At 40.9% G+C, this 14,493-nt stretch overlaps 1 protein-coding gene across 2 annotated transcripts; it reads right to left on the bottom strand.

Annotated features, from left to right (window-relative positions):
* Positions 1-2,867: 2,867 nt before the first annotated feature.
* Positions 2,868-12,767, bottom strand: LOC135474075 (uncharacterized). Of its 2 annotated transcripts, XM_064754079.1 has the most exons (4): positions 12,634-12,767; positions 10,482-10,649; positions 8,122-8,261; positions 2,868-7,860 (listed from the first exon to the last, which is right to left on the bottom strand). In XM_064754079.1, exons 2-4 carry the CDS (start codon positions 10,528-10,530, stop codon positions 3,346-3,348), a joined length of 4,704 nt encoding a protein of 1,567 aa, XP_064610149.1. In that variant the 5' UTR covers positions 10,531-10,649; positions 12,634-12,767; the 3' UTR covers positions 2,868-3,345. The 2 variants fall into 2 exon arrangements, with proteins under 2 accessions (XP_064610149.1, XP_064610148.1); XM_064754078.1 differs by having other exon boundaries at positions 2,868-8,261.
* Positions 12,768-14,493: the final 1,726 nt, after the last annotated feature.

The raw sequence follows: 14,493 nt of genomic DNA, 5'->3' as shown, positions 1-14,493 counted from the left end.
ACTACACAAGTGTCAGGGCATTTAGATGCATCAATATAGAGTTGCGAATATTCCGATCAATAAGACTGGATAGGATCTTTAGAAGATAGAAAGGATATAGCAGGATTATCAGACTTGTTAATCTTATTACGGAGATTAGTGGATACATGTGCCACGGCGGAAAATGAAGTACAGAGGAAAAACTGTAAGCTTAAATCATTACATTGAACGGAAGCGGGTATTTTACTGACTCTTTGTTTGAACGATAGTGCTGCATTGGGACGTATGTCACATAGGCCGTCGTAATAGGAATGTTCGAGGATACGGGAAGCAGAGTTGTTTTTATTCGCTTTAAGTCTAAACAAGAACCCGATAGTGCGCCGACGAATGTGCAGGGGCCATTTGTGATAGAACACCTGCATAACATTGATTTGGGAAGTCCGCATTCCACCTGTACAAATCCGCAACACCGCACACTCAATGACTGTCACAGGCCGAGTCATATGCCTCAAAACAGTAATCTAGCTTTGAGCGAATAAGGGAACGGTACAATAATGGGAGGCAATGCCTGTCAGCACCCCATGCTCTCCCAGAGACACACCTCCCTCATTAAGTTGATAACTTTACTGCATTTGGTTACCATGGAGTTGATACGTTTAGACCACGTTAGACATGCATGAAGTATCACTCCGAGATATCTGAAAGAGGACGAAAGCGTGACTGGAGAGTTAAGGTAATCTCAACGTCTTTTATTACCTACCTGGTAAATATAACATCCTCAGTTTTCAGAGAGGAGGACTCTATCTGATGACTCGGGGGTGAGGGGTGGGGGGGTGATAGGAGGGGACATGGCCCCTTTTATGCATTCTGGCAGGAGTCAATTGACCAATCAAAATCACTTTTATCAAAGTAGCTCGACTTGGTTAGTACAACTGGTCAGCTTTGACTATTAAATTAAATCAAATAAAAGAAAGCCCACGGAGCTTCGAGCAGACTTTAGGAGATTTTTCCCACAACTTTCAGGCCCTAATTTTTTTCACTAGTTCAGTAAGAAATAACGAGTCTGACTTACAACAGTGTCCAAATCAAAACAAAATCAAAAACTCCTGCAAGTTTAAAATCAGTAAAATCCTTAATCACTTTACTCCTTACCTGTAACTAGTTTCAATGGAGACCAGGTCAGTAAATAAGAGTATGTGACAGAAAATAGTCCAGCAGCCGACGTGCACGCATGAAGCTCATACAAAAAAGTCTGCTCCAGTAACCTAGTTCAGCATAATAAACCCTTGTCTCAGAGCGAAATTATAAAATTAATTGATATTTCTCAAGATTTATGAAATGGCCCAAAGGAGCAAGTATTTACTGGGGAACAATGTTTAAAACAGATTTTGCGACACGAACCAGTAACACTTCTTTCACAGTAAAAACCAACCATGGCGGTGACATACGACAGAACAGTTGGGAGAACAATGCCACATTCGTTGTTATTTTCAGCATTATACAGCACTAAATGGACTTACCACACATTTGGGAAGTATATAAGTAGCACTAAATAATTTCATTTCCAGTCCAGTAGTAGTAACTAGCAACGTTCAAAAGGCAAGTTTAACAAGAACAACAACAACAACAATAACGCTGAATCTGATGAAAGGGGATAAAAAGCTAACAAACATGACTAGAACATTACTTTTCCGAGTAGCCCAATGAAAAATGTCAACATACGTACTTCACACGAAATAAGATGATAAATTGTGGATGGCTAGTTTACTTAAAGCAAATGCAATCAAGTGGGAGTTAAAATATCCTGGGCCATAATGATAATCATGGATAGCAGTTCTGTGAAAACCAGTAAAGGAAGTTTTGGCTGTAGTCTTTAGCAGGTGCGGTAGATGCATATGTGGAGACACTCATGACCAGCCGGGAAAACACCACACCTGATAGAGATATGTGAAGTGACACCATTGGTAAGCCCGGGCAAAACACCACACCTGGTTAGAGATATGTGAAGTGACATCATTGGTAATCCCGGCAAAACTCCACACCTGGTAGAGATATGTGATTTGACACAATTGATATGCCCGGGAAAAACACCACGCCTGTTACAGATATGTGTAGTGACACCAATGATGAGCGCGGAAGAACACCACACCTGGTAGAGATATGTGATTTGACACAATTGATATGCCTGGGAAAAACACCACACCTGTTACAGATATGTGTAGTGACACCAATGATGAGCGAGGAAAAACACCACACCTGGTAGAGATATATGTGGTAGCACCTATGATCAATGCGGGAAAACACAACACCTGGTAGAGATATGGTCTTCAACGAAATATTTTTACAACCATATTGCAAACCATTTCGTGCAGAAATTCGACATGTTCGTTCACATTCTTGTGTTTTTTTAACACTCAATGGCGAAACACTGGCAGCTCGACAGCTTGGACTTGTACGACATTATTCCGCGGAGACTATCGAGTGTTGGAAACCAATCTCATTAACCAATGATTTTATGCGGCCATATTACTCAGATTAACGTACCATTTTTTAATATTTTGATGAACTCAATTTAAGAATATATACAGTGGTAGCTATGAATAAAAATATTTATTTAATTATTTGATTGATGTTTTATGCCGTACTCAAGAACAAGTCACTTATACGACGGCGGAGAGCATTATGGTGGGAGGAAAGCGCGCAGAACACGGGGGAAACACACGGCCATCCGCAGGTTGCTGCAAAACCTTCCCACGTACCTCACAGCGACCGCATTGGTGAGAATAAGTAATAAATTGAACACTAATCCTTTACAGATCACCGGTATACGCCATCGATGTTTCATTGATGATTATCTTATGGTACGTGAAAAACACTATTACTCCATGTTTCATATTATCTTGTAACTTTATTGACTACGGGTCTATAAAACACACAGCGTCTATAATTTACATTACACCCCTCAATAAATATTACATACTCACAACAATTACATGTACTACACCCTTCAAGAGTATCTTCTAGAAATTAAATAACAGTAGATATCCTTGCAAACGGATAAAAGGCTTAAAGTGTTTCAGAAAATATCCAGTGAGATTTCTTCTCATCGGATCATTAAAGGTCTTTCACTTGTTTATCGATATGAATATCGCTTACTATTAGGAATGACCAACATTCCTGAAGCCAAAAACTATTTAATATCAGGAATGCAAAACACATCTTAGTCCAAATAGATTTGGTTCAATGCAAAACGCATGGAATGATCTTTTTGTTTTTTTTCCAGCGTGATAAATATTTCGCTTTGTCGAAAATAAAAATTCACATAGTTTTGGAAGGAAGGGCTTCTCTCTTGGTTTTAGAGGGTAATTAAAAATTGGCATCTCTTTTAGTTTTCGAGGGTAGCTCAAAATCAGCATCTCTCTTGGTCTTGGAGGGAAGTGCTTCTCTCTTGGATTTGGAGGGTAGCTCGAAATCAGCATCTCTCTTGGTCTTGGAAGGAAGTGCTTCTCTCTTGGTTTTGGAGGGAAGTTTGAACTTAGCATCTCTCTTTGTTTGGGAAGGAAGGGCTTCCCTTTTGGTTTTAGAAGGAAGCTCTGAATCAGCTTCTCTTTTGGTCTTAGAGGGAATGCTTATCTCAGCATCTCTCTTCGTTTGGGATGGTAGAGCTGCCCTTTTGGTTTTGGATGGAAGCTCAAAATCAGCATCTCTCTTAGTTTTGGATGGAAGGTCGATCTCAGCATCTCTTTTGGTTTTGGAAGGAAAGGCTTCTCTCTTGGTTTTGGAGGGAAATTCGAACTCAGCATCTCTCTTCGTTTTGGATGGAAGGTCAATCTCAGCATCTCTCTTGGTTTTGGAGGGAAGGGCTTCTCTCTTGGTTTTAGAAGGAAGCTCTATCTCTGCATCTCTCTTCGTTTGGGATGGTAGAGCTGCCCTTTTGGTTTTGGATGGAAGCTCTAAATCAGCATCTCTCTTAGTTTTGGATGGAAGGTCGATCTCAGCATCTCTCTTGGTTTTGGAGGGAAGGGCTTCTCTCTTGGTTTTGGAGGGAAATTCGAACTCAGCATCTCTCTTCGTTTGGGACGGTAGGGCTGACCTTTTGGTTTTGGATGGAAGGGCTTCTCTCTTGGTCTTGGAAGGAAGCTCTAGCTCAGCATCTCTCCTAGTTTTGGAAGGCAGGGCTTCCCTTTTGGTCTTGGAGGGAAGCTCGAAATCAGCACCTCTCTTAGTTTTGGATGGAAGGTCGATCTCAGCATCTCTCTTCGTTTTAGAAGGAAGCTCGATCTCTGCATCTCTCTTCGTTTGGGATGATAGGGCTTCCCTTTTGGTTTTGGAAGGAAGGGCCTCTCTCTTGGTTTTGGAAGGAAGCTCTAGCTCAGCATCTCTCCTGGTTTTGGAAGGAAGGGCTTCTCTCTTGGTTTTAGAAGGAAGCTCTATCTCTGCATCTCTCTTCGTTTGGGATGGTAGAGCTGCCCTTTTGATTTTGGAAGGAAGCTCTAAATCAACATCTCTCTTTGTTTTGGATGGAAGGTCGATCTCAGCATCTCTCTTGGTTTTGGAAGGAAGGGCTTCTCTCTTGGTTTTAGAAGGAAGCTCTATCTCTGCATCTCTCTTCGTTTGGGATGGTAGAGCTGCCCTTTTGGTTTTGGATGGAAGCTCTAAATCAGCATCTCTCTTAGTTTTGGATGGAAGGTCGATCTCAGCATCTCTTTTGGTTTTGGAAGGAAGGGCTTCTCTCTTGGTTTTAGAAGGAAGCTCTATCTCTGCATCTCTCTTCGTTTGGGATGGTAGAGCTGACCTTTTGGTTTTGGATGGAAGCTCTAAATCAACATCTCTCTTCGTTTTGGATGGAAGGTCGATCTCAGCATCTCTCTTGGTTTTGGAGGGAAGGGCTTCTCTCTTGGTTTTAGAAGGAAGCTCTATCTCTGCATCTCTCTTCGTTTGGGATGGTAGAGCTGCCCTTTTGGTTTTGGATGGAAGCTCTAAATCAGCACCTCTCTTAGTTTTGGATGGAAGGTCGATCTCAGCATCTCTCTTGGTTTTGGAGGGAAATTCGAACTCAGCATCTCTCTTCGTTTGGGACGGTAGGGCTGCCCTTTTGGTTTTGGAGGGAAGGGCTTCTCTCTTGGTCTTGGAAGGAAGCTCTAGCCCAGCATCTCTTCTAGTTTTGGAAGACAGGGCTTCCCTTTTGGTTTTGGATGGAAGCTCTAAATCAGCATCTCTCTTGGTTTTGGATGGAAGGTCGATCTCAGCATCTCTCTTGGTTTTGGAGGGAAGTTCGAACTCAGCATCTCTCTTAGTTTTGGATGGAAGGTCGATCTCAGCATCTCTCTTGGTTTTGGATGGAAGGGCTTCTCTCTTGGTTTTAGAAGGAAGCTCTATCTCTGCATCTCTCTTCGTTTGGGATGGTAGAGCTGCCCTTTTGGTTTTGGATGGAAGCTCTAAATCAGCATCTCTCTTAGTTTTGGATGGAAGGTCAATCTCAGCATCTCTCTTGGTTTTGGAGGGAAGGGCTTCTCTCTTGGTTTTGGAGGGAAATTCGAACTCAGCATCTCTCTTTGTTTTGGATGGAAGGTCAATCTCAGTATCTCTCTTGGTTTTGGAGGGAAGGGCTTCTCTCTTGGTTTTAGAAGGAAGCTCTATCTCTGCATCTCTCTTCGTTTGGGATGGCAGAGCTGCCCTTTTGGTTTTGGATGGAAGCTCTAAATCAGCATCTCTCTTAGTTTTGGATGGAAGGTCGATCTCAGCATCTCTCTTGGTTTTGGAGGGAAGTTCGAACTCAGCATCTCTCTTCGTTTGGGACGGTAGGGCTGACCTTTTGGTTTTGGAAGGAAGGGTTTCTCTCTTGGTTTTAGAAGGAAGCTCGATCTCTGCATCTCTCTTCGTTTGGGATGGTAGAGTTGCCCTTTTGGTTTTGGATGGAAGCTCTAAATCAGCATCTCTCTTTGTTTTGGATGGAAGGTCGATCTCAGCATCTCTCTTGGTTTTGGAGGGAAGAGCTTCTCTCTTGGTTTTAGAAGGAAGCTCTATCTCTGCATCTCTCTTCGTTTGGGATGGTAGAGTTGCCCTTTTGGTTTTGGATGGAAGCTCTAAATCAGCATCTCTCTTAGTTTTGGATGGAAGGTCGATCTCAGCATCTCTCTTGGTTTTGGAGGGAAGTTCGAACTCAGCATCTCTCTTCGTTTGGGACGGTAGGGCTGCCCTTTTGGTTTTGGAAGGAAGGGTTTCTCTCTTGGTTTTAGAAGGAAGCTCTATCTCTGCATCTCTCTTCGTTTGGGATGGTAGAGCTGCCCTTTTGGTTTTGGATGGAAGCTCTAAATCAGCATCTCTCTTAGTTTTGGATGGAAGGTCGATCTCAGCATCTCTCTTGGTTTTGGAAGGAAAGGCTTCTCTCTTGGTTTTGGAGGGAAATTCGAACTCAGCATCTCTCTTAGTTTTGGATGGAAGGTCAATCTCAGCATCTCTCTTGGTTTTGGATGGAAGGGCTTCTCTCTTGGTTTTAGATGGAAGCTCTATCTCTGCATCTCTCTTCGTTTGGGATGGTAGAGCTGCCCTTTTGGTTTTGGATGGAAGCTCTAAATCAGCATCTCTCTTAGTTTTGGATGGAAGGTCGATCTCAGCATCTCTCTTGGTTTTGGAAGGAAAGGCTTCTCTCTTGGTTTTGGAGGGAAATTCGAACTCAGCATCTCTCTTCGTTTTGGATGGAAGGTCAATCTCAGCATCTCTCTTGGTTTTGGATGGAAGGGCTTCTCTCTTGGTTTTGGAAGGAAGCTCTATCTCTGCATCTCTCTTCGTTTGGGATGGTAGAGCTGCCCTTTTGGTTTTGGATGGAAGCTCTAAATCAGCATCTCTCTTAGTTTTGGATGGAAGGTCGATCTCAGCATCTCTCTTGGTTTTGGAGGGAAGGGCTTCTCTCTTGGTTTTGGAGGGAAGTTCGAACTCAGCATCTCTCTTCGTTTGGGACGGTATGGCTGCCCTTTTGGTTTTGGAAGGAAGGGCTTCTCTCTTGGTCTTGGAAGGAAGCTCTAGCTCAGCATCTCTCCTAGTTTTGGAAGACAGGGCTTCCCTTTTGGTTTTGGAGGGAAGCTCGAAATCAACACCTCTCTTAGTTTTGGATGGAAGGTCGATCTCAGCATCTCTCTTGGTTTTAGATGGTAGGGCTTCCCTTTTGGTTTTGGAAGGAAGGGCCTCTCTCTTGGTTTTGGAAGGAAGCTCTAGCTCAGCATCTCTCTTTGTTTTGGAAGGCAGGGTAGCTCTTTTGGTTTTGGATGGAAGGTCAAAATCAGCATCTCTCTTGGTTTTAGATGGAAGGTCGATCTCAGCATCTCTCTTGGTTTTAGAGGGTAATTCGAAATTGGCATCTCTTTTAGTTTTAGAGGGTAGTTCGAAATCAGCTTCTCTCTTGGTCTTGGACGGAACTGCTTCTCTCTTGGTCTTGGAGGGAAGTGCTTCTCTCTTGGTTTTGGAGGGTAATTCGAAATCAGCATCTCTCTTGGTCTTGGAGGGCAGTGCTTCTCTCTTTGTTTTGGAGGGAAGCTCGAACTCAGCATCTCTCTTAGTTTTGGAAGGAAGGGCTTCTCTCTTGGTTTTAGAGGGAAGGCCTATCTCAGCATTTCTCTTTGTTTTGGAAGGAAAGTTGATCTCAGCATCTCTCTTGGTTTTGGAAGGAAGGGCTTCTCTCTTGGTTTTGGAGGGTAATTCAAACTCAACATCTCTCTTGGTTTTGGAAGGAAGGGCTTCTCTCTTGGTTTTGGAAGGGAGCTCTAAATCAGCATCTCTCTTGGTTTTTGATGGAAGTTCGAACTCAGCATCTCTCTTTGTTTTGGAGGGAAGTTCGATCTCAGCATCTCTCTTGGTTTGTGAAGGAAGAGCGTCTCTCTTGGTTTTGGAGGGAAATTCGAACTGAACATCTCTCTTCGTTTTGGATGGAATGTCGATCTCAGCATCTCTCCTAGTTTTAGAAGGAAGGGCTTCTCTCTTGGTTTTGGAGGGAAATTCGAACTCAGCATCTCTCTTTGTTTGGGATGGTAGGGCTGCCCTTTTGGTTTTGGACGGAAGGGCTTCTCTCTTGGTTTTGGAAGGGAGCTCTAAATCAGCATCTCTCTTGGTTTTTGATGGAAGGTCGAACTCAGCATCTCTCTTGGTCTTGGAGGGAAGTTTGAACTCAACATCTCTCTTGGTTTTGGAAGGAAGGTCGAATTCAACATCTCTCTTTGTTTTAGAACGAACAACATATTCAGCTGTTCTTTTTGTTTTGGAGGGGATGTGTTGTTGAAGAGGCAGGCCTGAAAAAATTTAATGTATTGTATTAAGTCATTATCTATTTCTAAACAGGGAATTTGTTTTGCAATACGAAGCAAAGATTTTTTTCAAATATAGTGTTTTAATTATTTGTTTACTTTATTCATTGATTAAATGAAGAAAACATCGCTAAGCGAGAGTGAAAAGCAATGTTCATTGTATTGCATCAGTATTTAGTTGTCTCTTCAATGAAAGCCTTATCTTATCGAATAGAAGCTGGAAAGGAACTTGTGACCTCACCGTTCATGGCATACTGAACTACAGGCAGAGACCATACAGTTGACTGATCTGCTAATTGCTTCACTATCCTGCACCTCACTGTTCATGGCATACTGGATTACAGGCAGAGACTATACGGCTGACTGATCTGCTAATTGCCTCACTATCCTACACTTCATTGTTCATGGCATACTGAACTACAAACAGATACCATACGGCTGACTGATCTGCTAACTGCTTCGCTATCCTACACTTCATTGTTCATGGCATACTGAACTACAAACAGATACCATAAGGCTGACTGATCTGCTAACTGCTTCGCTATCCTACACTTCATTGTTCATGGCATACTGAACTACAAACAGATACCATAAGGCTGACTGATCTGCTAACTGCTTCGCTATCCTACACTTCATTGTTCATGGCATACTGGACTACAGACAGATGCCATACAGCTGATTGACCTGTCATTCGCCTCGCTATTCTAGATTTATGGTCTATTCACTTAGAAGAAAAAGTAATAATTAATAAACTGATCTATCATCGAAGTAATTAATGCTTGGCAAGACTGAATCAGTGCTTGGTATTTGATAAAGACTGGATTAATTCTTGGTATTTGATAAGGACTGAATCAGTGGTTGGTAGTTGATAAAGATTGGGTTTATGCTTGATGTTTGATAAAGACTGAATCAGTGCTTGGTAGTTGATAAAGATTGGGTTTATGCTTGGTATTTGATAAGGACTGAATCAGTGGTTGGTATTTGATAAAGATTGGGTTTATGCTTGATGTTTGATAAAGACTGAATCAGTGCTTGGTAGTTGATAAAGATTGGGTTTATGCTTGGTATTTGATAAGGACTGAATCAGTGGTTGGTAGTTGATAAAGATTGGGTTTATGCTTGATGTTTGATAAAGATTGGATTAATGTTTGCTATGCTACGTCAGCCACACAACAATTGTGGGCTGCTTTTGAAGCATCACGTGGCCTAATAGAGCGTCGAGAAAAGTACATAAGTGACTTATGTCAAAATGGGCAAATTTCCGTGCTCAGTGAAAGAGATTGAAAGGAGCACTATTTTGCTGCCAAAAATTTCTCATCCCGATACAGCGTATCTATCTAAGGAGTACTTTGCTACTATTTAAGCATTTACATTAACAATGAGATTAAAACTCTAACCGTGATCATTAGCCAACTATCACACTGTCGTCACTGCTCGTGTTTTACTCTCTATGCTGTAGCCGTATTTCACCGGTTACGTGTGATCATTTGCCAGCTATCAAACTGTCGTGACGGCTGTTGTTTTACTCTCTGTGCTGTGAGTCACTTATCAGGTTAATAAGTTGTTATGCATGACTGTTTGTCAGTCCCAGCCCAAAACTGATACACGACGTCACATGTTTTATCACTGTATGCCAGTCCCAGCCCAAAACTGATACACGACGTCACATGTTTTATCACTGTATGCCAGTCCCAGCCCAAAACTGATACACGACGTCACATGTTTTATCACTGTATGCCAGTCCCAGCCCAAAACTGATACACGACGTCACATGTTTTATCACTGTATGCCAGTCCCAGCCCAAAACTGATACACGACGTCACATGTTTTATCACTGTATGCCAGTCCCAGCCCAAAACTGATACACGACGTCACATGTTTTATCACTGTATGCCAGTCCCAGCCCAAAACTGATACACGACGTCACATGTTTTATCACTGTATGCCAGTCCCAGCCCAAAACTGGTACGCGACGTCACATGTTTTATCACTGTATGCCAGTCCCAGCCCAAAACTGGTACGCGACGTCACATGTTTTATCACTGTATGCCAGTCCCAGCCCAAAACTGGTACGCGACGTCACATGTTTTATCAGTCTCAAATGGCAAATACCTGACACACTGGGTGGACAGTCGAACAGTTATGTTTTTTGATTTTGATTTTATGCAGGTATTTTCGTTATAAAATTAATCAAGAAAAACTTACAGCTTGCAGCAGCTACCATTGCCAAGATCCCCAGCACAATCAGCTTCATGGTCGACTTCTCTCCAATTGCTTTCTCCAAGAGCTAATTTAACAAGTCTTCAACTGGTAAACAGCTATTCAACACGTCTTCAACAGGCGACTTCACGTACTGGATTCAGGTGCTTTGCCCTATATAAGAAATAAAGTTCAACGAATGATCTATATTTATTTGGCATTGCTTTTAGCACAAAAAGTAAAAAAAAATGGATATAGGTACATAAATACTTTATTGTACAATACCAATTGATCCATCGAAATTCAGACAACAGACAACAGACATCATGTATGGAGGTGTGTTACAGCTGGTATACATTACCATATAACAGTTCAGGCGGTGTGTTACAGCTGGTATACATTACCATATAACAGTTCATCTCTTAGCTTAAACGATTTGAAAATAAAAATATTGAAACTTCTAATTACACATTTGGAATTTCTGTCAGTAATGCAACCAGTTTCTGCCAGTGATGCATATTTCCAACAAAAAAGTAGAATATACTGTTTAAGCAAATTAGTGAACACTGTGCAAACAAAAATAAAATGAAACTCATTCTCCAGTATATTACATAGAACACGTTTTCTATTTTCTGAGGTGGCTTGTGCTACCTACCCATCTCCACTTGTTATCGATGGGACGATGTAATCGATGGGACACGTAATCGTGTTTGTATCGATCTAAATTTAGGAACAACGTTTAAATAGGATTGAAAGAAAATCTACTGAAAGTCACTTAGAAACAGGAAATGACCACTGGACAGAATTGCATTGAATAACGCTAATAATATAGACTGAACAAAATCTATGCCATAAATGAAAAAAATTCATGAAGTAACCGATCCGGACCACTTGACATTTCTTTTTAGCTGAAGTATCGCTAGACGAAGTTCATCATCTGTAATGACATATTCCCACTCATCAAACTCTGTTTGTATTTCTCCCTGCAGAAAATTACTCACATGTTCAGCTTCCTCGTCTGGTATAAAGAATTTGCTAGCAGGCTTATTAATGACGTTGAAATACCTCACGCTATTAGACATCGGGAAAGCTGTGAGCGCATAGGGACCACACTTCATAGAAGCTTCCAATATTCTTTCCCATTTGAAAATCTTAATCTTTCAAAGTTCTAAGTTTCGGTACTCTTGAAAAGGGGTCTTTCCGTATAACTCTCTTAGAATGAGCAGTCACTAAAGTAGTTCTGTTATATTCACTCTTTTCTTTCCTAAAACACTTTAATCTCTTATAAAATATTTCTCGTTTAATGTCACAGTCATCGCTGAACCATTGTGACGAGGGTGTAGTCAGCTTGGTTCTGTTAGGAGTTGGCTCATGTTAGTGGCCAACAGAGCGGCTTCTATGGAGTTAGGGCAGGTATCCGTTAATAGACCGTTAATCTTGCGCCAGCATTAGTCTCGATCTAGAGTTGTCATTTGATAGCATTTGCCTGAAGTTATGACGTTCAGAACTATCTCAAACATAGCATAAATATGATTTATTTATTTATTTGATTAGTGTTTTATGTTGTACTCAAACATATAAACAAAAAAAAACAGTTAAATAAAATACAAATTGCTTAGCACATCGAAGAGACCATGGAAGGGAGGGGGGGGGGGGGGCGGGTTTGCACACGGGTTTAGTTCAACTCATACAACTGAAAACTGTTTTCTAAATGCAATTATATTTGAAACCTGAGGTTAAGTAATCGCCAGACTTATTAAGTTCGCTGAAGCTGGCCATTGCTTGCTGATAATGGGGACTCTGACCGTCAGATCTCAGATATTACAACTGATTCTACTCTTACCAAACTCCTATTCGTTGATTTCAATAATATAAGCGATTCTTATTTTTTTGTGCCCATTACGCCCCAATACCCTCGCCAAACGCGAAAATGGTTTAAGGGAAATTGTGATTCAGTCCTGGAACGAACCCACAGACAGGATCTTGTAGTGTATATCAATAATCGATGTTGTGTCAAGAGTTTGCTCGTGTGTCTGGACTAAGTTCTACAGAAACTAAGGACATTTATAAGCGATTTGTATACATGTCTACAGGGAATCAAATAAACCACTAAAATAAATCTAATTCGTGGAATGGATTAATAAAATAACCAACTTACCTCGATATACTGGAAAACAATAAGACAGCGAGCTGTCCAGATATTGTTGCAATCTGTTGATGCCGTTGTAGTCAGTTTTTGCTGTGTAGTTCAAGGCGTTTGAGATGGTTATCTCCGGGGGTGCCTGATCTTTTATACCTCCAGTTTTGTGGACAAACAACTACGTTGAAAGCATTCTCTAGGATGCGGATAGACAGTAGCTGTTATTAACCTAAATTTTAATTGGACAAGACACCAGTCTGACGCCTTTTGACCTCGAAACTGTGTAAGTGCGACGTATAGAAAACCAGTCGTGTCACATAACACAAACCGGGATCATCTTACGGCGCAAATTATGCTATGATTTCTCAGTAACTACATTGTCTCGCTTTTCAAAGATTAACTGGTTACTTACACACAAAGTGAAATATAAACATACAATAAATCTTTTGTGAGCTAAAGCTTAAAGAAGTAGTGACATTGGTAATAGGAAGACTTTAATTTTTTATGCTACTTGTTGTACTATTAAAGCACAATGCTTTTCAAGGAAGTTTTAAACAATTGTAGTTGTAGCTCGAGAGATTAAACAAATATATGCATGTATTTTTATATGTAAATATATGCCTCACTAGAGGCCTAATGTACAAAAATACTGCCAACAATATAGCAACTGTTCATAATGTTCAAACTCTTCAGTATGTCACAACAGTTCAGAATGTCACAACTGTTCATAATGTCACAACAGTTCAGAATATCACAACTGTTCAGAATGTCACAACTGTTATAAATGTCACAACTCTTCAGTATGTCACAACAGTTCAGAATGTCACAACTGTTCATAATGTTACAACTGTTATAAATGTCACAATGGCGTAGCTGTTCAGAATGTCAGGACTGGTCAGAATATCACAACTCTTCAAAATGCCACAACTCTTCAAAATGTCACAACTGTTCAGAATGTTACAAAGGTTCAGAATGTCATATGAGTGTCACAACAGTTCAGAGTGTCAGAACTGTTACGACATTCATATAGCATTCGTAGTCCGGAAAGGGCGTTCCAAGTCGATAATCGCAAGATCCATTTCCAAAACAACGTTTAACACTAGCTCCCAAAGACAAAGGTATGTAAGAAATTATACAAATAAGAAATAAAGCCGGTAACACATAAGAGATAAGCGGTAATCATTTTTCAATGATGTCGGGCAGACAGTGGATATTCCAGGCATGAATTCCATATCAAATATTCAGGTCAAATAACAATTAAACAAGCTATCTCAGTCGTGCTTTGATAGCAACTGTTCATAAAGGCATCATGCTGATGTAATGAGCATGGCTGCTTTTACGGCCCCTAGCCCCAGGTTAAGCGATATTAGACACAGTTTGAAAATGACGAGCGTTACAGACCCTAACTGATCAGATTGTGATTCAAAAGTAACGGACAATTACGTCTTTCCTGTTAATATGTAAAGATCTCATACTAGTCACATGTCACAACTCTTCAGAATGTCACAAGTTGTCAGAATGTTTCCACTGGTCAAAATACCACAACTTACTGGTATACTACAACAACATTTATGAATGTCACAGCTGTTCAAAATGTCACAGTTTGTTAATATATCACAACAGTTAAGAGGGTCACAACTGCTCTAAATGTCACAACACTTCAGAATGTCACAACTGTTAAAAGTGTCTCAACTACTCTAAATGTTAAGAATGTCGCACTTGTTCAGAATGTCACAACTCTTCAGAATGTCACAACTATTCAGCATATCACAACTGGTCAGAATGTTACGGTTGGTCACAGTGTCACAACCGGTCAGAATGTCACAACTGTTATAAATGTCACAACTGTTATGAATTTCACCACAGTTCAGAACGTCA

Source organism: Liolophura sinensis, chromosome 8, assembly GCF_032854445.1.
Source record: "Liolophura sinensis isolate JHLJ2023 chromosome 8, CUHK_Ljap_v2, whole genome shotgun sequence".
In the NCBI taxonomy this organism is placed as follows: Eukaryota; Metazoa; Mollusca; class Polyplacophora; order Chitonida; family Chitonidae; genus Liolophura; species Liolophura sinensis.
Note: the sequence above shows the minus strand (reverse complement) of the source record. Positions and strands in the feature narration are given on the sequence as shown.

Bases quoted from the DNA above. Each gene is read 5' to 3' on its own strand.
- LOC135474075 (XM_064754078.1), bottom strand. From the start codon at position 10,530: ATGAAGCTGATTGTGCTGGGGATCTTGGCAATGGTAGCTGCTGCAAGC. The intron at 8,262-10,481 runs GTAAGTTTTTCT...AAATTTTTTCAG, and splicing joins AATGGTAGCTGCTGCAAGCT to GCCTGCCTCTTCAACAACAC.